Below are 27,665 nucleotides of genomic sequence, written 5' to 3'. Positions count from 1 at the left end.
CCTACACTTGCACCTAGGAGAGAATTCCATTACTTTAAAGCTGGTGGAGAAGAACTACAGAAGATCCAATAAAAAGCCCAGGGCACAACAATCTAAAATGCATTTTTTGAGGGGAAAAACCACCACCCTTACCCTTGCAACACACCAAGTTCACAGCACGGCAATTACACAACTGCTTCCAGCGCTCAGCGGCACCCAGCAGAGCCAGGCTGACTTGAGCAGAACCTCCATCACAAGGCAAAACCCTGACAGAAATCAGTGCTTTTACCAACTGAGCAAACTGAGAGTGAAGTGATAAGAAGCTGCTTACTGCCTGCTGACAGTTGAGGCCCACATTGCCCTTCTCACCACGGACGACCTTCATGAGGCAGTGCAGGGTGCGGCCCTTGCGGTGCAGCCCCGAGCAGTGGTGCTCGATCTCCCCGCGGCAGCTCAGGATGATTTCTGGGCTCAGGGAGAAATCTTCCATCAGCATGCGCCGGTAATCCAGCATCTCACCCTGGCACTCACTGCTCACCTGTCGACCTGAGCAAGAGAAGAGGATGTGATTTAGTAGCAGTGCTTAGCAGAGCCCTCCTTAGCAGACCTGCGCTCCGAGCGTGTTGTAAGAGCGGGGAAAATGTCCACCAGACTAAGTGAAATGTGCTGGAGCATTCGTGCTGGGGAATAAACCAGTGGTTGTGGTAGATCCTGTCATTTCAACAACACTGTAAAATAGATCCAGTCCATGGATTTAACACAGGTTTTTAAAAAATGAATGCCTGAAAGATTAGGAGAATCCGATTGTGGGTTTCATATTACAGGAGTGGCTTCTGAAGAACAGCTGAAAGCACTCAAGGATCTGCAGTTCTGTAGCACAAGTCAGCTTTTCCCACATGCTCAAGGGCTCCTTTGTTCAAAGAAGTCACCTTTGGTAAGCTCACCAGCTTGGTATGTAACTGGGAGAGGAATTTGTTTGGACAGCAGGTTAAACATTTTCTCCAATGAAAAGGTTCTCTAGGGCAATAGTACATAAATGCTCAGGAAGACAAAACTCAGACTTAAAACGAGAGTGTATATGGAGTGTCCAACAAACCACTGCAGCTGCACAGGAATATTGCTGTAATAAATGATTAGATCTGCTATAAGCTTTCCTGCAGTCTCCATCACAACCTATTTATATGTGCACAACATCCCATGGAACAGAGGACACTCCAACAGGGGCTGCCAGGTGCTGTAACACATGTACATGGTGCTGTGTGGAATAATTAGTGTTCCTCCTGGGCTATGCCTCATGCATGAGACACAGCAGAACCTGTTCCACCATGAAATTGAATAGCTGAACAGCAGTTTTCTGCATGCAATTCAGGAAACCACCTGCCCTACTGCAGGGAGATGTGAAGGAAAAAAAAACCCACCCCAAACCACAACTTTTCTACAAACAGGGCACATCATTTCCACATCAATAAGAAGCAATGAGTTATCCAAACTCACAAATGCAGAGGGCTTATGGAATTATGGCAGCCTTTCCATCCCATGCCAGAGGCACTGCAGCATGCAGCCCTGCTGCTTACTCTGAAACCACCCAGCTGCATGCCAGGAGGGAAAACAAGCAGTTCTAGAGGAACAAACAGTGCAGATCTAGAGGATGTAACACATTGTTTCATATTATGGCAATTTCACAGAGAACCTTTGGCATGGTCCAGCTGCACTGAGCCTTCTAACGCCTTTGGAGACAGCAGCTGATGTTAGGACACCTCCAGCTTACATTAACTTAAATGATCAAAAAGAATATTCTCACATTTACCTTCTTTCTATATAGGGAAAAACCAGAGTCAGAGAAATTAAGGCATTTACTCAAGCTACTGAACTGCAAGAAAAGACATTATTTACAACAGGCAGGGGACTTAGTATCCCTGGTTTTCCCTGAGTGAGGATAAACAGGTTCTCTATTCTGAGTTTTAACCTTGTAGCATATTTAATGCTTGCTACACAATGGAGGAAAAGAGTTGCTTGAATTCACAGTGAATAGAAGGATTTGCAACTACACATCAGCAGTCCAAGTGGGATTTGCTATTTTGCATTTTAAACTTCTTGTCTGCACAAAAGGAGTCAGTGGCAGAGGGGGTTACTCAGCTATTCCGATCATCAAAACAACAGCGATGAAAGCACCATGATGAGGAAATTTGCCTTGGAAACAAAGTTTGGAAAGAGAAGAAGGGAACTGTAAATACACATCGAAGCTGAAGGTTCCTGAATTTAAAATCAAGGTCCCAGCAAGTTTTGAATTGCACTTACCTCTGTGCACAGCAGACTCTAAGCACATGAGCAGGTAGGAGAGCCGGGCTTCCCGCGAGCGGGGCAGGTTCTCCACGTTGCAGCGGTATTTCTTCAGGTCGCTCTTACAGGACTTGGCCAGCGAGTAACTGACCTTGTAGTCCTGGGCAATGAGCTTCTGGCGGGTGGTCAGCGCATCACGACACTGCAGGAGACACATTGGGGTGGTGGAATGAGCTGCTGTGCTGGGGGCAGAGAGCTGGACCTGCTGCTGGCAAGTTTTCAAGTTGCATCTCAGAAAACAGCTGATATTTTTAAATTCATTAATTTAAGTTGGACTGCAGCTAAATTTCATTTGTCTGATAGAAACCACACAGTTAACAACGCACACCGAGGTCAACAGATCGGGGGTTTCAAAGGGAGAAGCTCTCTGCAGAGCCGTTCTCAGAACTGCACATTCATCCAGCTTTTTGTGAAGAGCGTGACTCATTCGTGGTAACTAGGAGCAGTTGCTGACATTTATCCCAGCTGTGGTACATGCTCACCCCATGCCCTCAAGAAATAACTTTTTCCAGTTGCATTTACAAAATAATGTGTTTCTTGGATTTGTTCCGCAACGCGCTGAGCAGATGATAGCAGATAAAAGTCTAACCGTGGGAATTTCCAGCCATTTTCCACAACTGATGAGGTTCATGAGGATGCTCTGTGACCAAACCTGAACCCAGCAGCTGCAAGAACAACCCTCTAAATTTCAACCAAAAAAGGACCTGTAAAAACACTGCTACACTTCATAGCTTTTGGTTTAAATTATGTGAAAATTAAATCTGAGGGCAGCAGATAACTCAGAATAGTTCAAGCAAATTTATCCATTCCCAACCCACTTGAAAGGAAGGAAAACAGTGAATATGTAGAGTAGGGGAAAGAGGGAGCAATCTTGGCACAAGGAACAGGAAAGTCCTAGAACCTGCTCCCCACTTTCTTACATCAGGTTTTTGACTTCACCTCCTCCTTCCCACACCTATTTGAGGACCTGGAAAGCCCTACTCCAAGATATTCCCACTCCATCTTTCAGGCTCCTGTGCAGTCCCAGACCCTGGGACTGGACAAATTTACAGCTCTGGACACAGGAAGATACAGGCTTGCCGATACCTCATCACCTGAAGTAGAGAAAGGCTGGATACAGCCCAGAAGCCGGTTTTGGATGACACAAAGCAAGCCACCCACCAGCAGCTATTGCTGGCTACATGTGTGTGCAGCAGCTGGCAAGGAGGGACTCTTTGCTGGGTAACAGCTTCTACAAAACCAGTGACTTTGCAGATGGTCCAACCTTGGCAGCTACAAGAGTGAGAACTACATTTAGTGCTCCTTCTGCTCTGCAAACTACGTCCACCCCTCCCTCTCTCTCTCTCTCTCTCTCTGAAGTCATCTGCTGCAGCTCAGTGTAACCTCTCTGCATCTTACATTCATACCTCAGTCAGCTGATCATGGAAAACACCCTTCAAAAACTACCAGTGCCCCTGTATAACTAAACAGAGCTTAAGCAACAACAGCAGTTCATTTCAGTAACACACTTCTGCAAAATGGAGCTTTGTTTAAAGCCCTCAGAGATCACTTGTTCAGATTTGAATTTGTTAATTGGAACCAAGCTGTCAGACAGCTAATGCAATTAACAAAAAAGAAATTAGTCTGATCCCTTCAGCACTCTGAGTCAGGCTCCTTCAGCAGATCTTCTTTGAGGAGATCTTTACAGATTCTCATCTTCACATCCTTCCCAACAGATTACAATTCCATACAATCCCAAACACTATGATGCTGTTTCCAAAATCACTGAAGGCATTGCTGCCTTAACAAAGCAGCTACACCAATACAAGCTTTTCAGAACTAGCTTTCCAGAACAAGTTTTTTTGCTGTTGTTGAAAACCACATCTTCAAGAAAACCAGAAAGAAAACTTCTGTTCAGCCACTGAACCATGCATCCTTCCCACACAGAATGTGATGCTTGAAACAGACTTAAAAACACAAGTGAAAGAAACACAGCTTCTTTTTGTTTTTAATCTGTACAATTAGAACACCCTTTATCCAAGGCTTACCCCAGCATGATGTGACTGCTACTTTAAACAGTCAATCACAATGCTACCACTTGAGCTCCATGTCTTGCCTCTCCAAATTACCCACCCAAAAGCTTTGATTTATTTAAATCCTTTACTTGGAAGACTGAAACTTGAAACACAAAAATATCAAAGTAAAAGCATTTGTTAAACTAGCTGATTATCTGGCTAGGAAGATGACATTTTCCTTGACACTGGAAAAGAATAATGCAGCCTGGACTGAGGAGTGATCTGATGATTTCTGCAGTAAGGATTTGTCTCACCAGGATACTTACCTTTTCACTCATTGATTCTTCAAACTTGTGATTAAAGAGGCACTTGTATACTCGGCCTTCCCCAGCCTGAGTCTGTGAAAAAGAACAGTAACAGTTACCCTCAAAGACAATACTTGTAACATTTGACAAGCCGGCTAAACTACACCCGAGGAGATTTTTTTAAAACTAATAATATATTCGAATTAATATTTCAAATGACAGCAATAGCTTCTATGCAATAAAATCCTTTAAATTTTATTGCATAAAAATAATCTGGTCATGTTCATCACCCTTTCAGTGCAACAATTCTCAGCTAATACAAGTTAACTGAGACTGAACAATGCAGCTCATGCTAGGCATAAAAAGTGCTGCAAGTACAGTCAGAGCAGGCTTTGTGCAACAGCTCACAGCTGTAGAAAGGAGTGGTCACTCACCTCTGCCTTTCCTCCCCCACTCCCTGTCACACCAGCTCTCATGCCCCTTAAACCATTTATATCAATCCAGCTCATTAACCCATTGGGAATAAAGTGTGCTTGTTGGGTGAATGAATTAATGCTGGAATTACTGCAAAATGACAGTTACAGGGTGTCTATTTTTAGCATTACACAATATCACTCAGGATGCAGTCTACAGTTCCCTTCACTGCTTTGTCCGGAGAGGTTTTGGGGTTTTTGTAATGGATTCCTGTAGAGAGAAAGGAAGAGGAAAGCACTCACATTTTCACAGAATCGCTCTCTGTCATCTCGGCATGCAAAGTAGAGATGCCGGTCCAGGTGGAAGTCATCAGAAGAGAGCTCGGCTACACGAAGAATTGCTTTCTTACACTGGTCAGAAACCTGGATTCGAGGGTCAGTCTCCTCTGCCTCTTTTACCAGGCCTTTTTCCAGGCATGCCACCACCTCTCCTTGTGAGTGAGCATCCTATGGGAGAACAAGAGACCTGTAACCAAGCTTTTACATAATCAAGTGAGCTGATTCTGGCTAAGCACCACATTAATTAAGCAACAAACTGTCTACATATAGAATTCCCAACATTCAGCCTAAACCTCATTGAAATTCAGAGGAGGCAACAATTAAGACCTGTACTAACCACACTTTATACATCACCATCCCACTAATGGTCACCATGAAATCCCCCCCTCCAATGCTCTGGGCTTGTTTTAATGTGACTTAATGAGATTATCACTACTTAGTCACAGTGCTCAGAGCAGTTTACCAAAACAGCCAAATTATCTTTAATCTGACACAGCTTTCTTGGCGCCATGGCAACAGCAAGGATCAGCATCACATTAAGAAAATGCTTGGGGAGAGAAAAATCAGAGTTTTGCCATGCCAAGTCCTCAGTTTGGGTGGTGAAAATTTGTGATGTAAAAAAGGCCACAAAGGAGCTTTGACCAATCTAGGCTTCTCAATTCCTCCACTAGGAGAATAAAAAAATGCAAAGCATTCAAGAGTAGACAGAGGTCTCTGACAAAGTGTTCTGGCCCAGTGCTGTGCACCACATCCACTGTCCTGCAGACAACCTTGGACTGTGAGCAGCAACTGCCAATGAACACAGAGAGCCTGTGCTTTGTTCAAAAGCCTGGAGGAGGCAGGGCAAAGCTCAGCAAAGCTCCAGTTAGTTTCCTATATCCTCATTATGTGCTTAGAAAGAGAACCGTGCCCCCTCCATACCTCTGTAGAAGGTCTGGTTCCTCTAAAGGACTCTACAGGTACAAATTTCTCAAGGCTTCTGAAAGTTTTCCATGTGAAGGACACCTTATTTAATGCTGCTCTGCTGTGAGAGGATATTGCCACTAAACTTACACTGTCTGAGTATGCAACAAGGCATGCATGTTCACATTCAGCTGAATCACCCAGCCTGGCATTTGCAGTCACCATTTAGGAGCCATCCCTTCAGCTTGCTCTGTCAAGCAGATCATCCACTGCTGCTGCAGGAGCATGAGTAAGAGAGCAATCTCCAGAAAACATGCCCATGATACACAAAGCCACACAGCTCTCCCCAGTCTTTTTGTTCTGACGTGTCTGCTTACACAGGCAGCCTTTGATTCCTGTCTTAGTTCTGCTACACTTGGAGCACAAGCAGAATTGGTTGGTTATTTAACTTGTAAACACAACCCAGAAATATAAACAGTTTAAAAAGCCTAAAAGCAGTTTTCCCCTACAAGAAAAAAAAGAAAGCAGAAAACCTAAAACCCACACCCCCCAAAATTCCTTATTTTGATTTGCTTCTTTGAGTGAGAACTGGCCAATTCCACATGCTGAGTAAGTATCTTTGAAGAAATATAATTATATATCAACAGTCCCTTTAGGACTGATCCTCAAATCTGAATTCTGAGGAACAGTACTCAGAAGTAAGTTTGCCACATCACTTAAAATTGCCATTTATCCATAACCACATCAAACACAAACACTGTTCTGCGAATTGTCATGGTCAGTCACAGGTAGTAACTACAGCTGAGGAGATGTCAAGTGTGAATGATTGAAAACAACCATTTTAAGCTCCTGAGGCACATTTTTGCTCCTGCCTAAGTGAAGCTGCAGCTGGGAGGCAAGGCAGACCAAAGTTACTTTCATTCACCTGCAGCTTTCCCTTGCAAGCTAGCAAAAAGGGCAGAAGGCAAGCTTTTCCTGCTAGGAAAATCAGAAGTTTCCTGGTTTATTGAAGTGTGGGTTTAGACTCCTGGTCAGAGTCATATTATACATGTAAGTAAACCTATCTTTAACAGGAAATCTGGAAAGCAGGTTTCCATATGCTGGATGTTTGCTGTTACACTTTAGGGACACAACATGAAATGGCTCATCTATTGCATTCCTTTGCTAATAATTCACATTTGGGCAGATCATCCTTAAGTGCTGGCTTCTCTGCTGCCCTGTGTTAGAGCAATTTTAAAATATGCCAGACTCAATAAAAACACATATAAACCAACCCATCTGGCCCCTCTAACCCTAACCCTTTCCTCCACCCATCAAGCATTTACACACCTCCTTGTGGTGCCCTTAAGGTTCCTGTGCCCACATGATACTGTTTGGAAGATTTACTGGCCTAATCTGGGGTTCATTTTCAGACAGATCAGGTCCCTGGCATGCTAGTGCTGACTAGTTAATCAATTTTAAGGAGAGCCTGACTCTTCATTTCCTCAAAAGTGCAGGAAGACACCCACATTACTGCCAAACAGAGCATGGGACTCTACAAACATGGTTTAGAGAAATACCACTTCAAGCTTTAATTATAGGGTAACACCTACTGTATTTAATATTGTACAATCCTTATTGCAGACTGAAAGGGAAAACAAATGTGTGTACAGCTGCACTCAACCACCCTAAAGCAGCTGGCAATCAAGGCTCGTGCCAAGGATGGCAGGACAACTTTGACACACATTGGTGGTACCTGCATCACCACCCAGCTCTCCACCTCAAGAGATGCCTGTTCCCACCTGCATTCCATGTGCCAGCAGTCCTGGGTGGTCAGCTCAGCTTCAGAGGCACCAAAGTCAAGGGTCATAATCCCACAGCATGAGCTCTCCCAGTCCTGCTCCAGCACCAGCTGCCTGGTGTGTACAAACAAGGGTGGAACACCTGCTGCAGCTCTGCTGTGGAATGAATCCTAAAAAAATTTCCTCTATGCAGCACCCATTCTCATAAAACCTCCACTGCAGAGTTGAAAACCTCTAAGTTCACTTCAGAAGTCAGGACTCTCACAAAACTACTGCCTGTTGACAAAGTCCAGGCCTCATTTTTCTGGAGCAATACACTGAAATATGAGAGATGGAATCTAAAAACCACATGTGGTTCCTGGAACATAGCTTCACCACCACTATCAAGTTCTAAATGTAGGATTTTAACTGAAATTTGCAAATATCTGTAAAACACACTAGATAATTATCTAGTCTGGAGAGCCCTGAAACTCTTCACAGCTTTATGAAAGGATATACTTAGATCCACAAAGATACAAGCAGCTTTCCAGTGCTGACCCACAGCACTTTGAGCCACAGAGGAATGAAATTTAGTTCTAAATGTATGTGCCCAAGAAAATCCCCTTCAGCACAATACTGAGAGATTTTAATTCCTATGACTAAAATTCAAACTCCAGGCATCCAGCTTTAGGCCAAAACAGAATTTTAAAAACATTGGGTTTACTATTCATTTTCCATTAGAGATTTCACTTTCCCCCCAGTATAATTTAGGCTTTGCAACTGCTGGGGATTTTTTGTCATTTTTCAGAAGTTTCTCAGGAAGGATTTTATCCTGTCTGAAACCTGACATGCCTCAAGTATACATCTGTTCCAGCTGCAGCCTTGCAGATAGAAGCTAGGAAAGTGACCAGAAGAGAATGAAGAGTAAAAAGAAGCAGCAGGCAGGAGAGTAAAATATAACCTGTCTCATCAGCACAGCAGGCTGCACTGGACAGTAATGCCAACCCACTGGAGCCAGAGCAGCCAGGCTATGGAAAACCACCCAAGAGATCTCCTGAGAGCTCCAGTTCAGCATTCCACCTGGCTAACCCACACACCAGGGATGCTGGGATGCCTCTTGGATTAGCTAAGTCCCAGTACTTCAGATGATAGTACACTACTACACTGAGTAAACAAAGACTGAGCTGAATGTTATCTCTTCCCATTTAGACTCAGCTCCCTCCGGGTCCAGTATTTTTGTGAAATTAAGGAAAGAGAGCAACTGCACTCGAAGCACTTAGAGGTAAAAAATCAAAATAAACCAAGAAAACAATGGTCTCCTAAGGTGTCTTCCTTTAGGAAAAATATTGTTATCTAAATAAAGTACTACAAGAGATGTGCAAATGACACTTATGTAGCCTTCATTATGGCAAATAATCAGCTACAGCTTGGACATCATGGCTAAATAGCACCCTGGCAACTACACACTACCCACTAGAGTTTGATACAATCCTGGTCCTTTCCCAGGACTGGGAAAGCAGCTCATTTCAATCAGCAGCTGAAGGAGAAAAGCTCCGCTGCAATTACCCATTTCAATTTCAAATTAGATCCCTATTGCATGAAGATAAAACAACTTTAAAATACCAGGAGACCAAATTCATTATGAAACGTAACAGCCACATGGAGAGGTGACTGAAACTACTAAGAAATGTTTCTCCTCTAGTTGGGAAAAGATGAAGACATACCCCCCCCCAAACACAGGCATGTTAGAAAACTTAATGCCTTCAAATGACACACCTACAGCCTTTCTGTTACATATTGCTAAATGAAGTCTAGGGTCAGATTGAGACTTCTAAACTGAACTTTATTGCTCTTACAGAGCAGAAACCCAACTAGAAATGTGTGAGAAAAAAGCACAGAAACCACCACATCAGAAGCAACGAACTCAGTAAGAACAGATTCAATTAGGAAGTATCAAGCAAGTTTAAACAAAAAAAGGAAGTACAGAAAAGGAACATGGTTACCCAGCAGAGAAGCTTCAAGGGGCAAGGTAATTGCAGATTATCCACCTAAGTGTCTTTCACAGTTAAAAATACCAGTTTATCCCTGTTACTCTGATGAAGCTATCATTCTGCAATCCCCTAGCTGCCTGATGTAGATGGAGTTCATGGTCTAGCTGCGCTTATTTCCACAAAAAGAGAGAGAGAATCTCTTACCCCATCCTCCTCCTCAAGTGTCCAGGTCCTATTTATTAAATTCATAGTTACCTTCAGTCATACAAAAGGGTAATGACTGTTTCTCTACAGGTAACTCTCAGAAGCTACAGCATGGAAATAAAACCATAACCAGCATCTGATGGAAGCAAATTAGATTTCTCTGAAGCAGCAAAGGGATAGAACAGAACACCAACAAAAGATATGCTTGCATAGCCATTTATAGCTGTTTCCATAGCAGTATAGAGTACTTCAATTGCTCCAAGTGCCAAGGATGACAGCATAACAAAAGATATATGACAGGCTGCAATGCTTTTTCAAACCAAGGCACAATATTCAGGGTTGGGTACCAAGAAAGAGAGGAATATACATGAGCCATAGTAAAACCCATAGCAGTTTGGTTAGTGATCACTTTGCTAGCCCACAGAAACTTGGTGACCCAAAGTTTCCCTTTCTCCGGTGCCTTGTGACCTCAGTCACCCTGGCCATCCTCTGCCTTCACCCACCTGAACCAACCAATGCAGGGGGTTGTGCACAGTTACCCACACAGGCCTGCCCACACTGGCTTCACTCCCACCATTTGAGATTTGGTTTATGCTTACAGAATCCCCTCTGCTGTGTCCCTTCAGTGCTACCATAAGTATTTTAATATTTTAAAATTTGGTCAAGACACAGGTAATATGCAGACCTGACACGCAGGATTCATGTTACACTTCTGGTTCTATACTGATTGCTAAAAGCAATTTCTCATTCTCATTTCACGAGGTCTTTCAGCCCAGTATTAGAAAAGAGCCTTTACTTTACGGAGAAAGCAAGTTACTCAGTTGTTACCAGTCTGAACCTAGAGTGCATCAAAGTTCCTGCTGCTTGTGGTTGCTTTTGTTCTTGTTTCCAGAAATGAGTCCTTATTTTTGTGCTCTCTCTGGCTCAGCTATGTCTTCTGGAATACACTAGAAATTAAATTTAATACACTAGCTGCTAATAGCTGTGAATATCTCAAACAACTAGGAAAGCTTCTTTGTTTAACCAAAAAATGTGTACCTTATTGCAAACCCCTTCATTAATAGCTCATTTATGAGACTAATTGTTATAAGCATAAAAGCTATAATTTAGAAAGCACTGTAAAAAGTTGATAGGCTAATTTTAACTTTATCCCTAAACACAAAAACTTATCATAGAAAAAGTCACTCATTCCTGCAGCACTACACATTTGCTGCATTAGCTATGCTGAAGTAGACAGGCAAAGACAGTCCCTTGAAAAGAATCCCACATCCAGTCACTATAAACTGTTCTCTGCATCAACCTCTGCTTAAGTCTCACAGGCAATAGAACACTGATTTAGTAAAACCAGGACAGTACTGCTAAGTGTGTACTACTAAAATGTGACACCACCTTGATAACCTTCCTGCCAGACCCAACCAGACTGTGGGATAAGCCAAGCAATAGGCCTGCTTACATTTATTGTTTGGATTCAGTGTACTGAGTCAAGCTCTAGAAGGCCTCACCAAAGAGACAACTACCTGCCAGATCACCTGTGGTGGGCTGTGGAAAGACAAATAGCAGTTCCTCACAGAGGAACAAATGCACCTTCACTAAAAAGGAACTGCAAACAATCAGGACAGCACCCTTTTCAGACAGATGAGATACACCATGAATTTTCTCAGTTGCAAGTCAGACAGTAATACTACTGCAGAGCCCCCCCATCAGTTTCCTGAAGTGAATGACTTTTACAAGTCTATTGGCAATCTACATGTTCTCCAGGTACCTTTTCTCCAGGTCGAATGCTGCCACATTTCAGGAGATTGATGTCAGCTTTGCAGTCATCCATGAAGCCACAGATCAACCGGTAATCGCTGAAGATAATGGCTGTCATTTTAGTGATGTACTGATGGCACTGGTACTCAGTGATGTTGCCTCTGTGATCCACCAAACAAGACACCAAGAACCCTTTACCAACTGGTTCATCTGCACACTCCTTTATCTGTTAAAAAAAAAAAAAAGGGAAAATTACAGTGGCTGCAGCTTATGAATTTAACCTTATAAGAAAATCCTCAAAGAAACTTGAATCTGTAGCTTCAAAATCTGCTAGCAAAGAAACCCTCTAGGCTTTAGTTTGATTTCCAGTAAGTCAGAATAATTGAAAATATTTCAGAAATGAGAAATCTCATGTGCGCCAGCATCCAAAAAAAGCAAACACAGCGACCTTGAGGATTATAAATTCTATTGCTCAATAATCGTCTTTTATAATTACACTGAATCCCTGCAATCAAGTAGACTTGTAGGAAAAATGCTAGTTTGACAAACCTTTATTTAGAAAACTGAGCATATTACAACATCTCTAAATCATACTTAGACCCCCATTAGCCACCTGACCTCGTACAATATAGGATTTTGGCCAGAAGTGAGACTGAATCAAAAGTCAACACTATTTATGGAACTGTTTATGACTTGCTAGGAGACGAAAAATACTATAAAGGAAAATTCTCATCAAATTCTTTTCTATGAGGCTCTTGCATGAACTGATTGTTGGTACTAAAACCATTTTACTCGGTGGTCTAAAAAAAGTAAAAATCACAGCTAACCAAAGCTGAAAGCTGTGCAGGGATTGGAAAAGGAGCATACAAGAACAGACAGGTCCCCAATATAAATCACAGCCTGCACTGCTCAGGGAAGCAGACAGGCCAGACCCACCACCTCTGGAAGTAAAAGATGCAGGCAGCTTTGACAGTGTCTTTTCAAAAGAAGGGGAAAACATGGTTAGTGATCAGTTAGGGATGGTCCCTGGAGAAATCACTCGACAGGAACAGTGCAATGCCTCACTCCAAGGAGCGCTGAGACTACACAACTTCTTAACCCTGGCAAGCCCATGTTGAAATACTTGCACAGTTCTGGTGGCCCCTGCTCAGGACTGTGCTGAAAACTGCAGTCATAATGCTGCAGGAAGAACCCCCGGCAGGCAGACACTAAAGTTTAGTGCTGACAGGTTTGCAAGGAATAGATACATGGGCTGACTTGATTGCATCAAAGATTTGTCCCTGTAAAAATACTGAAGGGCTCATCAATCTCAAGGAAGATCTATGGCAATCAATAATTCTGGCAGTTTCAGATAACAAGCAAGGGCAGCGCTAAGGGAACAGGCAGGAAACCATTTTATCCGTTCTCAAATACCAAGTTGGAATATTTATATTGGAAATTTTAAAAAATGGAGAGCTGTCTCTAGGAAGATATATTCTAATTCAAACAAGAATAACTCAGGGCACCCTGTGACAGACTCACACAGGTCAGACTAGATGAATAAAACAGATCTCTGCCTCAGCTTATGAGGCCATTACAATGTGTGACAAAACATTCAACATTTTAAACATCATTATTTGAAGGCAGATGTGGGCTGGTGAAACAGTTTATATTTAATCTAAATAGCTACTAGAAAAACAGCTACTAAAGTCAATGTAATTGTTACAGATAAGGTGTAAAATACATTTTAAAGTGAAAACACATAGGATCCTTGCAGGGTGAACAGGACAGAGTTGAGCAAGTGCTCTCTGAGAAAGCTGCATCTTTGGTTTGGCCCTACTTCAGCTCAACTACTGTGAGCCAAACCAGCCCACAACAGCAACATGCTGTTTTTGGAAAAGCCTGGCTTTGGAAACAGCCCCAGAGCTCCATGGCCTGAGCCACTGAACTGCAGAAGGGACCAACTGAACACGTTATTGCCAAGCCACTTCTGAAGCAATCACTGTTATCTGGTAGCCAACTGTAATTCTAGCTTAAAGCTCTTGCCCAAACTTATAAAAGCCACAACAGCTGAGAAGAAAATAAATTGGAATTTTAAACTGTATTTAGCTGATAAAATTAAAGGTGCACTTTGCAGAACATACCCATACCCAGTTGGGTCAGCCACCATTTCCCAAATGACTTTTTCTAGGAATTGCTCTTCTAGTTGTATTTTGTTCTAATACTTTAAACAGAGCTGATTCACCCAAAAAGTCACCTATACCTGTTAGTGGCAGTTTAAGGAAAATATTAACAGGTTAATACTGTATGGGAGGAGTATATGCCTACTACACATATGTTCAAAAGAGTTTTGTAGAAGTACCTTTTAAAAATATGAGAAGAATGGTTTATGTACATGCCTCAGTATTAAACACCAGAAAATCAAACATGAGATTATTGTTCCTTATCTAACCTTTTTCTTTAACTAAAAACCACTCACCAAATGGCAAAATCCTGAAATTATGTATACTCTTCCCACTGCTTTTAAATGTAATATCCCAGATTTACAGGGCATCGTTTACAGCAATGCCAGACTGCTACTGTATAAAAATGGTAATTAAACAGACTATTAAAAGAGCATTTTCAAGAATGCCTTGGTTGTAAAAATTCTGCAGCACCATATGACAAAAATCAGAAAAACATGATCCTTTCTGTGATTGAAAAAAAGTGGGATTTAACAGATTTGGCAGCGTTTGCTTTTGGGAGGTACCAAACTCCAACTACAACACAATCCTTTGATGCAAGCTGTCCTCCATTGTTTGATCTTCTAGCCTTGTTCTAAAAAGTTTTTTTTTTGATCTCTCCTTACACTAAACAGCTTACACTAGAGCAGACTAAATTCTTTTTAAAAGGCAAGTTTATGGCTAGGTCACATTGTATTGGTGGATATACAAACCATGTTTTTGAGAGCATGGCTCAGTAACTGAATTAAGTTAGCTGAAGCCTGTACAGCTGCAGAGAGTCTTGCTTCCACTGCTTCCCTGAAGTCTAGCTGAAAACAACCACAAACAGGGGAAGAGACCTCAGCTCAGCTGGCTCCTGCATAAGCTCACAGCCTCAAAAGCTTGAGCATGAGCACAAGGAAAGAAATGATTGATCAAATCATCTTTGAAGCTGCACCAATGAACGTGGATGCTTGAGACACAGAGCACAAACTCCTAGCACAACCTAAAAAGAAGTTGTTCCTAACATGGTCTCCTTGGAGTAACTATCCTCTAAAAAACCTTAAGAAAACCCTCAAGTTGATCATCATTTGATGTCTGTGTGCTTACCCCTTCTGCTAGCAAGACACAGTCCACAACCAGCCTCATGTTAAATTTAGCAGAAGCCCTGCTCCAACACCACACTTATAAATGTCAAACACATGATAAAGAGGGGACAAATCCAATTCACAACTAATTTCTGACAAAAGGTCTGGTAGGAGCTGGTGGGTTGTTAGTTCAGCATTTCTTTCTCCCATCCCTTTGCCTGGTACCACTAAGGTATCTGGCTTCTTCAGCAAGGAGATTGAATTAATTACAGGTACAAATTTGGTATATGATACTAGAGCTTTCCCAAATCATTATTCAAACATTAATTCACTATTAATTAGCAAATTAGCCATTAATTCAAAAAGAAACAGAAAAGCCTCAGTGGCACAAGAGCAGCCATGCCTTCCTCCTGACTTACCTCAGCAATAGTGGACTTGCAGACTTCTCTGGCCACGGATTCAAACTTTGGATCTGTAGTCAGGTTCAGCTTGTAGTTCCACAAGAGCTATAGAGAAAGCATTTGTAGAAAGGGAGTTGAAGAGGTTTCCGTGGAGAAATACAAATATTTTGCTTCAGAAAACAATGAAACATCATTTATACCCAATCTCTATCATCATACTTCTACAGTGAAATGATCAATAATAAGTCTCCTTGACAACACTTTTGTCCCTTCATTTCTGCAATAATTCTCTCATATTGAACAAATTTAGGCTGTTAGAAATCTCTGCAAGGTCATGAGCTGACTCATTAAAAGCAAAGATAACAAAATGAAGAATATTTCACAACTGAGAGGATAAAACAATGAAAGGTTTAACTTGCTGCCTGCTGCATACTTAGCAACACCTTTAGCCCACCACACCTTTGTGTGCCATGATGTGCCTGCCTGATGCAAGTGCACTGAACAAATTAAATCCTCAATATGAGCAGATGTATTGCTGAAAACATTAAAAAACCTAGGAAAAAAAGGCAGGAGACAAAGCAGCTTGATCCTTCTGTGAGGGCTGTGACCAGACAACTTTTTGGATGCAGACATATTTCAAATCTACAGGAGGTCCACTCTTGCTAAGCAAAACGATACATTAGAACTTAGACTGCAAAAATGCCTCTGAAAGGACAACTGTTCTTCAGAAGCCAGCAATGAGCTCATGAAGGAGCCTCAATGCACAGGACCATTGTGTAAGAACCAGTCTTGGGCAAGTCACACCCTGTAGATACAAACACACATCCCAGATGTCCTCCTGAGGCACCATAAAGTAAAAATGCAGGGTAGGGTCATGAAACCTTAATAAACTAATAGCTGAAGTGTTGTCTGAGTGTTCTATTAGCTCATCTGTTTTTCCAGGAACTTAAGTTGCATTTAAACATTTTTCATTAACTTCAAGATTAAGAAGTTGTAAAAATTCATTTTAAAAACACTGCCTTGGTGATAAATTAATATAAAAAAGATAAAATTTGGTCAAACTTTTACTTTGACATTTCAATTGCACACAAAACACTGGGAAAACAATCACATGCTCTACACAAGTTTCACACCCACTCCAGAAGGGTGGAAGCATAGAGAGAGAACCAAAATCAGAATCAGCATAACTGCACCACCTTCCACACCTCTGATGGTTTTGGAGCTGTGAAAAGCTAAAAAAGGAGGTGATTGTAATCTAGGGTGTTACAGATGGAGTAAATTGTAAACATGAGGTTTAGTAGGTAAAAGTGAATGAATGGGAAACCTGTCCTTGCAAAGAGCACTGTAGGTTTCTCCCAGACAGAAATGGAAGTACAAGAATGAGGACACAAGATGAGAATACATCTCTGCATTTGCAATCTCACACTTTGGAGAGTCTCAAAATGTGATGCTCTCCAAATGAACCTTCCCACAAACAGAAAGAAGGTTAAACTTGCAGCTTAAAACTCCTGATTTTACCACTAGGCAGCATTTTCCAGGGGATGATCAACAATTGTACTGCAGAGAGAGGCAAAGAAAGCATTTGGACAAGAGACAATCTCTCTGTGGTCTAATTTTTTACCACCTCCCTTCAATTTCTGTCTGGGAAAATGAGACTTAGCCCACAGTCCCTATTTGTGAATGGCTTCCACAATCCACATCCACCCAACATTTGAAGCAGAGATGCCATCACTTAATCCAGTAGAAGAAAGATCCAACTTTGACTTCTAAAATCCTCCATTTCTTCTTCATTCAGGTAATTTTTGCTGGCACATTTAAATGTTAGGCAGATACATTTTAATTACTGGAGTTTTCTCTTTTTCAAAAAGACTTAAACAGAAACATGTTGTGCCCTTCATCTGATCCAACCCTGCACAACAGAGAATTACAGCTGCCAATGAAGTCAGGCAGTGCTAAAGGTTAATTTATAAACACAGTTGGAAATTACTGGTTGTACAGCATGACTGGGCTTCATCTCTGGAATATATCTTCCAATAATAAAACAAAATACAGCTTCTCAAGCATCCAAAATCAAGACTGTCACTGAGGCATGCACTTGTCTGTCTGTGTTCAGGGCTAACCAAGCAATTAAGGATCTTGATATAGTGTATGCTGACAGAATAGAAATGAGAAAAGCCAAAAGAAACCTAACACCAACCTCAGCAATGAATTTTATCTTTTTTTTGAGAGACTTGGGATTTGAAGAGTCAGTTTGACAGCCCAAAAACTGGCTAATAGTTTGCTCACTGTTAAACACAGTGCTGAGAGGAAATCTGTTCTAAAACCAGCCAAGTGTCTCAAACTGCCTCTAAATATCACACCCCCACAGCATTTTCCAAACGAGTCTAAGAATTTAGCAGCTGTGAAAGTAATACAGAAGGTGTCAACAGCTGAAATTAAGAGTTTAAATTCAGTACTGCTCACATCTTTGCCAAAAGGAACACATCACACTGCTCCCAGTAACACACGGGAACCACCCCCCATTTATAAAACAGGAAAGACGTCTGCTATCCTGCCCTGATACAGAAGTACAGTTTGTAAAGTTCTTAAAAATGTTCCACTCTGAAGTCTCCATTAAGACCAATGTGGTTATACTGGGTTAAAGAAGTCACCTTGTGTTCTTCCTCCAAAGGCCAGTACAGAAACCCAAATGTGTCATGATTAATAGCCTTTGCAAAGTACCAAACTATGCAAAATACCTCAGGTTCACAAGGGACAGGAGGTGCAAATGCCATAGCTAGAGAGTGAATAAACAAAGCAATACTTACATGATTGCAGTCTGAAGAGATTTCATTATCTGGCTGAAAGGAGAAAGAAAAGGAGTGTCAGTTTACTATCAGTGTGATGCATTTAACAAAGAGTCTAAACTTTTGAAACTAAAATACTGTCAACTCTTCTCCACTGTAATAAACAACTTGACACAATTGACAGGAAATTTGAGAATCTGAATCACAAGAGTGATGATACCTAATTACCAAAAAACGAACAGGTACCTTAGACTAAGGCGTATCAAGAGAACAAAAGCACAAGAGTAGCAGCATTTATGTAGACACTACAAAAACATAATGAATGCACTGGCATCTGCCACAATTGCTCAAACTAAGAAGGCAAAAAAGCACCTGAGGGAAAACAAAGAAGTATGAGCAGGATTTTAAAGAAAACTTCGTTTGGTGCATAAAACTGAAGGAGGACAGTAGGACTCGCTCCCCTCCCCCAGACTGAAATGTTCACATGCCCCATTTGAGAAGTAACATCTTTTCTTTCAGTTGTACATAAAAGGGCTGGTTCAAAGCAGCCCCAAGATTTATACTTTCAACTGTGAGAACTGGTGACATCCAATATTCATAGATCATTTCAAAATATTCACTATATTCTCCTGGGGAGTTGCTTTGGAAAGAACTCTTGAGTGCAAACCATCCCATTCTCCTTTCAGCCTGAGTAGCTCTCACAATGAAGAGTTCCTTGAAAAAAGTTAATCATACAAACTCCTATCTCCTCTCCACAGCAGAAGAGCACAAAGGCAGGACAAAATCACCTGGCTGTCACACCCACAGGAAAGTCAACCCTGACTCACAAAGTCTCTGCTTCTACTGATACTTAAGACGCCAGACACGCTTTAAGAGCCACAAGACACAAAACCACTCTAAGCTTAAACACATCATTGACACTACAATGTTAGACCTCAGGGATCTGACATCAGAGAACCAGCATTTCAGCAGTTTTGAAGCAAGCAGAGCTTTTCAGTGCAACATTTGCTGCGGCACAATCTGCTACACCAACACTTGTACCATTGGTGCTTTGGGGAACATGAACACAAATTTATGAGGAAAAAAGCAAGCCTGGAAAATGTTTCCAAGCTCTTGATTACAGCCATTATTAACTAAAGCACTTTTATTTTTCATAGCAGTAAGTGGCAGAAATCACCTCTCCACTTTGAACATAAAAAATGGTACCTGAAGGATTACAGTAATTAGTTGCAGTTTGGTCAGACTGACATGATCTAAAACTGTATCTCCCACAGTAATTATACATTTGAAAATTTGGATATCAACTTTTTTAATAAGACTAGCAGATGTCTGCTAGTTATCCTCAGACTGCAGAACTGATTCTTTCAACTGAAAACTAAGATGCCACCCAAATTGCTTTATTTTACAGCAGCCTCTAAGACCAACACTATTGTGACTTACAAAGTGTACTTTCCTTAATTTTCTGCACTCATCCCACATCCTTCAGCAACAGATGAAGGTTTTAGACTACTAAAAGCTGGGAGGCAGAGTGCCCCCACTGAAACTGCCGTCTCAGTCTTTTAGTCAAGGGTAGTTTCTTTATAAAAATACATAGGCTAGCACTGGAATTCTGCTGTAGAGGCCAGGACTTCCTAACACATTTGCAGGCAGGAGAATTTGTAAGGGTCAGAGAGCACTCCCACAAAACTCTTCAGGGTCACCTCTATTATTTTTGCACCCTCCAACCTGGTAACCTTTGCTTCAGATCCACCAAAGATTAAAGCTCAGGGTTTTTTCCTGGAAAGATGAGCACAAAAATACAACACACCTGTTCTCACTGACTTGAGAAGCTTCAAAAAGCTTTTCTTGAAATGCACAACAATAAAATGTTACACATTGAAATAACAGATTTTCCTGTGCTCTGTAGCAAAACTCAGCTCTGTGAAACAAAATCTAGCCTTATTCTTCTGAGAAGAGTAATGGAACTTAACTGGGACCTTAACTAAGCTTTAGTACTGCATTCATTCACAGCTCAGTACTTAAATATGCAAAGTGTATTATCTAGCCAATAATCCTTTCAATGTGGAATAGGATGACCCCCTGCTAGCCAAGAGCTGTGATCCTTCTTCCTTCTTACCACTGGAAGTGCTGGAGAGGTGGGTCCATGCAATGCTGACCTGCTTCTCCCTACTTCAGTGAAGCAACACGAGAAAAACAATCCTTTCAGTTTCTGTCTGATAAACTGAAGGGCAGAGTTTGAATAAGGGGAAGAAAAATATCCCCAGTGCAACCCACACACGTTCTGCCTGTGACCCTCTGTGCACCACATCCACCCAAGAAACCTTCCAAACCAGCAGTTTCAGAACTATATGCAGTAAGAGTCATGGAAAAAAAAAGTAAGTTTCAAATTACCACTAAGGGAAGTTGAAGAGCAAGAAAAGCTGCATTGTGTCAGTCCCACATGGTGAGCTTGTGGAACACGGATGCTCAGAAGACCCCCAGGGCAAGGGGAAGGAAGAGAGCAGCCTAAACCAGCACCACATGCTAGTCAAGGCATTTTAGGAGAGAAAGCTGATGGCAAGGACATTCCACCAATTAGCAAGAGAGAAGGACTCCTCATACATCTCCAAACTGAAGGATTAAAAGAAAATGTGTGTGCCTGTGGGCTCACAGAAGCCTTTGCTGTTTAGCAGCTTCAGTGGGAATATATTGCCTCCCTTTACAGTTCTGTAAGAAGTTCTCCAAACTCCTTCACGCACTAACACTCACATTCCAGAGAACAAACACCACTTCCTACCTCCCTGGGAAAGCAGAGATTAGAACAAGTACCACATATAAGAAAACCTGAACAGAAAAAGCATTTTCTTCCATACAACCACAAACAACAGCCACAAATCACATTGCATTAGTGTTATGAACTCCACAGAAAAATTCAAAGGCACTGCTGTGTTTAAAAGTGCCTTTTCCCATCCACCAGATCTCAACTCACTGAAGAAAACCATGACAGTCATCCATCCCTCTCTAAACCTCTCTGCTTTGGCAGCAGTATAAAACTAGGTCAGAACTATACAGCAAGGTGAGCACCCCACCACCACTACTCAGGCCCAAAAGGCCACCAGGTGTTGGTGCTTTAGCAGCAGAAATGGACCATCATCATGCTGGGAGCCAAAGGAACAGGAAATGGTGACTGAACCAGTGTCATGCATCACCACCCAGTGCACAGCACACTGCCTGGGGTGCAGTTACAGGCACTCCCTCAGGGACAGTCAGAGCTCCTTCCAGCTGGGTTTAAAAAACACACTTGGTTTGGTCTTTATCACATGCTAAGGAAAAATAATTCATACCATGGGATTTTGAGAAGCAAACTAAGTATCCTGATCAACTGATGTGGATGAGAACAGTGCGGCTGGTTGCCCAAAGAAGCTGAGGATGACCTGCTCCTGGAAGTGCTCAAGCCCAGGTTGGATGAGGCTTGGAGCAATCTGGTCTAGTAGAAGTTGTCCCTTCCCATGACAGGAGGTTGAAATAAGAAGACCTTTAAGGTCCCTTCCAAGCCAAACTGTTCTACAGCTCTGTGGAAGTCAAGGTCTTGGGAAAACTCTGCAGGAATTATTTTATATCTCCAGCATTAAGATTCCTTTGCTTCCTTGCAAAAATCATGCAAATGAAAGAGTCTGAAGTTAACTGCTCAAGTGCCTTGATTCCCAGAATTTAATCCCTCCTGAGGGCAGAAGATGGGATAACAGCAGACATTTCCACTATTCTTATGGGGATGATGGCAGACATTTCCAATATTCTTTTAAGGCAAGAATAACAGTGAACTTGTTGAAAAGCAAGAACCAGGCATATCTCAAATACTAACTATGGATAATCTTCAGACATTGAAGACAACAGACTTTGGACCTGCTCAGGCAAAAGCCATCAAGAACCAACGTGGAGCAAAACAGCAAAATAAAAAAGCAATTGGCTTATGGATGGGAAGAACCCAGTAGATGTTCTCTTCCTAAATTCAGGAAGATTGCAAAAACCTCAGATAATTAGGAAAAGATGTTACTGAAAGCAGCTGCATTCCTATGAAGGAGAGGGTAGACAGAAGTCCAGGTGCAGGTGGCCCCCAGTTCACTGCACTATCACACAGTCAGGTATGGTACAGAGGATGGTGCACACAGACACACAGTGCAGGCAGCTCATCTTTTGTTTTTTTCACTTTGATCTAAACAAACACCACCACAAATGTCCTGGTGACATTTATCACCAGGATCTGTAGAGAAATGGTAGAGTAGGCCTGCTGACCTGGAAGCATCTAAGGAGGCCAGAGAGCTGATAAAGGGACAATTGGCTTCTTAGCTGTGTACTTCCCACAGATAACAGCCACCTCTTCATAGCAAACACACCCAGGCAGGACAGCAAACTCACAATAAAGTGATTCAATCCTCAGGTACCAAGCTAGGTAGACTTGCTGGACACCTGGAAACAGCACAGGCCAGATGCAAGGTAGGGATCAAGGAGATATCTGATGGAGCCACCCTCCTGCAAACCTGATCCCTTTCCAATGCAACCACTAGAAAACATTCTGCAGAAGAATTTCTGGAAACATGAGGAGATAGAGTAGTCTAGGTAAGAATCAACACAGCTTTTGTAAAAGAAAAACCACACATCACACAACCACCCATGCTTCAAACCTACTGAAACATCCTGGAGTTCTGAGCCAAGAAGCATATGGCTACAGTAAACCATTTTCACACATCCTGCAATCCTGAAAAAGTCATGTGTGATAGGAAATTTAAAACCAGTGATAATTTAAGTTCAAAACAGATGAGAAGATGTTGTAACTTAATTACACATTTAGTGAGCAATGAAAGTTAAACTTGTTAAGCCAAGCTTGAAATACTCTCTAATGCCAGTGAACTCTTAGTACTAAAAACAAACCCCGTGTTGTCATGTCAGCAAAAACACTTTATATTTACCATCCATGCTTTGAAAAGAGCCACTTTAAAGCATGGTAACTGTGGATATATCATGCACCAAAGCTGTACACTCCCAGCTTCCATATACTTTGCTTATTTCATATAAATAATTTTTCCCAGTTACAAACAGAGCTAAAGTCTGCAATGCAGCAAATAATTTACCCAAATAATTATGTCCACATTGGTTAGGTGTTCCTAGATTATGTAAATGTATTAGCCCAAGTTATACACAAACACCAAAACATACACAGAACTTTGTGCAAAAAAACAAACTATCAGGACTAGCAGCAATTTCTTTAGTCATCTAGCACACACACAGCACAAGCAGCACATCACCTCAAACATCAAATGCTGCTACTTTTTAAAGCTGTTTTAACTGAATTCTACATTCCACAAACTTTTCCACCTTTGCTGACATTTTATATCCTCCAGGGGTATGACATTATTAAGCTAAGTATGCTCATTCAGAAAAAATAGCACAAAGCAACATCAAAAAACCCCAGCACAACATGTGTGTCCTTCTGGCTCAGTAGCCACGTAAAAAGGAGACAAGGATGAAGCAGGCCTTGTCCCCTCATACTTTGAGGATCCACTATTCAGTATCTGCTTCAAACACCAAGAAAGCTCAGCAAGTCCTACTCTTTCTGTTGTAGCTTTGATAGAAGTCAAAAGTGGTTTTGCTTGTTTCACATTTGAGGTTGAGCAAGGTCCTCAGCAGGCTGTGTACCTTTCCTGCACAGCAGAGACCCCTCCATGGCCAAATACCATGGCAGGAAAAGCACAGAAAATGTTCAAGCTTTAATTCTGGTGCATCAGAAGTGACCACAGACCAAGGTGCAATTTTAAGGGAACAGATTCCATTTGCCTGAGTGGGCAAATATCTTTGCTGGCTCCTACCAGGAAATCGCTTTCTCTGAGCTGTCTGTTCCCACCCGTGCAAAGCTGCAGGGGGGGTGCTCAGAGGCTGCACAGCTGCTCCGTGCTGGAAGTGCCACAGCCTTCTCACACCAGCTATCCTTGCCCCTGCTGCTTCTGCCTCCCTGCACAGGGGACTCCAAAGCCCCTGAGCCCTCTCAGCCTTTCTCCTTTCAGCACAGATCCACACATCAGAGCATATTCCAACAGTCAGCAAAATCAAAGCAAATTTTCCCCAGATGATTGGTTATTCTTCTCTTAATCCCCTCTCTTCCTCCTCTCAAAGGCTTTCCAGGCAGTCCTAATGAGTTGTGGAACAAGACAGACCTTGAAATTATGGGTTTGCCACCTAAGTTTGGCAGCACTGCTACCAGATATAATGTTTCCCACAACACTCCTCCACAACAGAGCTCTGCTGCTAAGCATAGCACCGACACTGAGCTGCAGATCCTGCCAGGAGGTTTCAGGATTTGCTCCTGGAAAGCTCTCTCACAATGCCAGCAAAAAGCTTCAGAGACCAAAAGGCATGCAAGGATGCTGGCAGAGTCACAAGACAGGATGAAAGGAGAAGGGAAGGAGAGCTGTTGTCCCACCAACCAAGGTGACAGGGAGACTGCTGTCCTCCTCACTCCTGTAGTTGACTCGAGCCCATTGCACCATCCAAAACTCAGCAAATCAACAGAAAACTGTTTTTCATTTTAGAGTTTTCTGCCAGGTTAGTACAAATGGATTATGGAGGAGTCCTCCCAGCTAAGTAAACTTAGTAAACTACTAAGTTTACTGGGAATGCACAGTGGCATCTCCACCTGCAGCATCAAGCAGTCCACAAGCTATGCTGAGACAACTTTATTTTCAAACTACCTTTTTGGATGGCATTCTGCCTTAACCCCAGCCAGAAACATCCCAGATAAACTTTATAGTATTCCAGTAGAGGCAAAATCAATAGCATGAGTACTGGCAGTACTGCACAGCATCCACTGGTGATGCAGAGGACAAACAAGCCAAGAAAGAAATGGAGGTCTCAAAAAATAATTCCAGTGCAGCAGCTACTGAAGAGCTTTTATCAAATACATTCATAATCTTTTTAAGTCAAATTCTGTGACTTATTCTCAATACAGAGATTCCACATCAGTGGAATACAGTGTATACCCTACAGTACCCCAAGTTGAGCTTAACTTTATGGAAAGCTTCCAAAAAGCCACTAAAAGTTCACAAGCAATATTCAGTTTTACACAAAATAGAAGGCTGTTGTACATGGAGTGGTAAAGCCCCTGTCTCCTAAGATGAAAACAGTGTTCTAGCCATGCTTTGTTCTTCAGAGAACCATGTTTTGGCTGCACATGGCCTGGAACCAGAGAAATCCTTTGTATAGGAGCTAAGAAAACAGTGCACACCAAAAGCTCCATGTACCAAAGCAGAGAAGTGCAGGTTTCAGAGCAAAGGCTGCTTACTCATCACCCCACTCCCACAGGCCAGGGGAGTGAGTGCTGTGCTGCAGAGCAAAGCCAAGAAGCACTGACATCCCCCCTTGCTGGCAGCTCCATTCCACCATCACTGCTGGAGAGCACCTCTAACCAGTACCAGGCGCCCCTGCCAAGGGCTATTGCTTCATTCAGCAGAGTGAACAATGCTCTGAACACTCCACCAGCCAATATTCATATTTGTCTTTGTTACTCAACGTGCACGCTCGTGACTCCAATTTTCCACATGGAAAGCCATACAGTGCTCCCAAGGATCCCTCTCCAGGAACATTTTCCTCCCCCTCTTCCAGCAAGGCACATGTGTCACATCAATCAGGAGCCCATCCTCACCAAGGCACAATAAGCATCTCCTGCATCTCCTGCCCGTGCTCGGGGCATGAGCAGCGCTGCTTTAATCCTAACGATTTACATTCATGCATTCCACCTCCAAACCAAAATAAGACCAGCATCCAAACAGGTGGGAAGCAGACTCTGCTATTTTTAACTCCTGCCAGCTATTCTGTTTAGAGGCAATAAAAATCAAAAGCTTTAGAGAAGCCACTTCAGCCTTAACCACAAACCACAAGAAGAACAATTTTAATTTGAAGTCTTCCCTTCTTCCTTCAGGACAGTGGTGAGAGGAACAATTACATTTAACATCACTGCTTCCAAAACATGATGGATATTACATTACACATGGATGAACAGGCCTGTAGAGGTTCTTACACAACACCCAGCACTAGTCCTTGGCTGTCACAAGAACAGGACTATTTTAATCTTCTGCGTGGTCTATGTCGCCCAGAATTCCCATGCAGTATTCAACATCAGTTTTATTATCTGGCAATACCAACAAGAGGGACAGGATTTACAAGGGACCCCACATACCAGCTGTCCAGTGCTATTATACTGCAAGAGATTTCCTGAAAGTACAAAGTCCCCTGGACCCTGCCTGTGAGATGAAATGTGACGGGGAAGTCTTCCTCAAAAGCAAGAGTACCCTGAGTACAGCCAGTGCAGACACTCCTAACAGCTGGATTTGAAATAAAACACTGGAATTTTCCTCAGAAGATCTGCAGGGGCCCAGCACATCACTCACTTCTTCACGGCAGTGAGAAGCAGGTGAAGAACAAGAGTCCCAAGTAGGGAAACTCCCTGCTGTTAAAATAAACTGTTTCAGTTCTTCTCTCACTTAAACACTAACTGCAATCACTGACTTCACCATCCCCTGTATGTGTCAATTTGATCACAGTACTATTCAAACACCAAAACAAATCTGACAAATGCTCAATGACCGGGGCCAGCACCACCCTTCCTCAGCTGAGCCCATCCTTTCTTTACTACAACATTCACAAGCTCACTGGAAAAGCTGTAGGTACTGAACAGCTGCTGAGAGACTCCAATGGCAACTTGAGGCTCCCCAAGGCTATGGTGACAGCAATGAGAACACTGATAGGACACATCCCAGTGTACGTTCATTATGACAAACATAACATGGGAGCTGAGAAGAGCCATGTCAAGTCAAAAGCCACAAAAGCTCTTGACTTGACACCACTAATAATGGCCAGAAGCCAGGATTTTAAAATACTTTAAGACACCACCCCATGCCAGGAAAAAGCCTGACTTGGTCTGTTATTCATTCTCCATTTCTTCCAAAGCAACTTCTCAGTTGAAAACTTTCTGATTATTCAAAAGAAAGAAGTCCATTAAACTAGAGAGGCCAGGATAAATTCACTTAAGGAACAACACTGCACTTGTACACAGGGGGAATAAGCAAATAAGCACAAAGGGCTAACTCATATTAAGGTCCACAGCACAGCCCACAACAGCAGCTTGTGAGCAGCAATGCTCCTGCAACAGAGAATTAGGACATTGCCTTAGCAGTCCAGAGGATTTCTCCAACCCTGGATGA

At 42.3% G+C, this 27,665-nt stretch overlaps 1 protein-coding gene across 1 annotated transcript in view; it reads right to left on the bottom strand.

Annotated features, from left to right (window-relative positions):
• Positions 1-27,665, bottom strand: part of GLG1 (golgi glycoprotein 1) — an 82,709-nt gene that overhangs the window by 26,176 nt on the left and 28,868 nt on the right. The window contains exons 3-9 of the mRNA XM_005422817.2: positions 18,457-18,489; positions 15,668-15,754; positions 11,991-12,206; positions 5,335-5,538; positions 4,640-4,711; positions 2,278-2,461; positions 311-525 (exon numbers count right to left, since the gene is read on the bottom strand). Coding sequence (XP_005422874.1) covers positions 311-525; positions 2,278-2,461; positions 4,640-4,711; positions 5,335-5,538; positions 11,991-12,206; positions 15,668-15,754; positions 18,457-18,489 — 1,011 coding nt within the window. The remainder of the gene's footprint in view (positions 1-310; positions 526-2,277; positions 2,462-4,639; positions 4,712-5,334; positions 5,539-11,990; positions 12,207-15,667; positions 15,755-18,456; positions 18,490-27,665) is intronic.

The sequence above is a fragment of the Geospiza fortis genome, unplaced genomic scaffold, assembly GCF_000277835.1.
Source record: "Geospiza fortis unplaced genomic scaffold, GeoFor_1.0 scaffold97, whole genome shotgun sequence".
Taxonomy (NCBI): Eukaryota; Metazoa; Chordata; class Aves; order Passeriformes; family Thraupidae; genus Geospiza; species Geospiza fortis.
The sequence above is the reverse complement of the archived record's forward strand: the minus strand, read 5'-3'. Positions and strand labels throughout refer to the sequence as shown.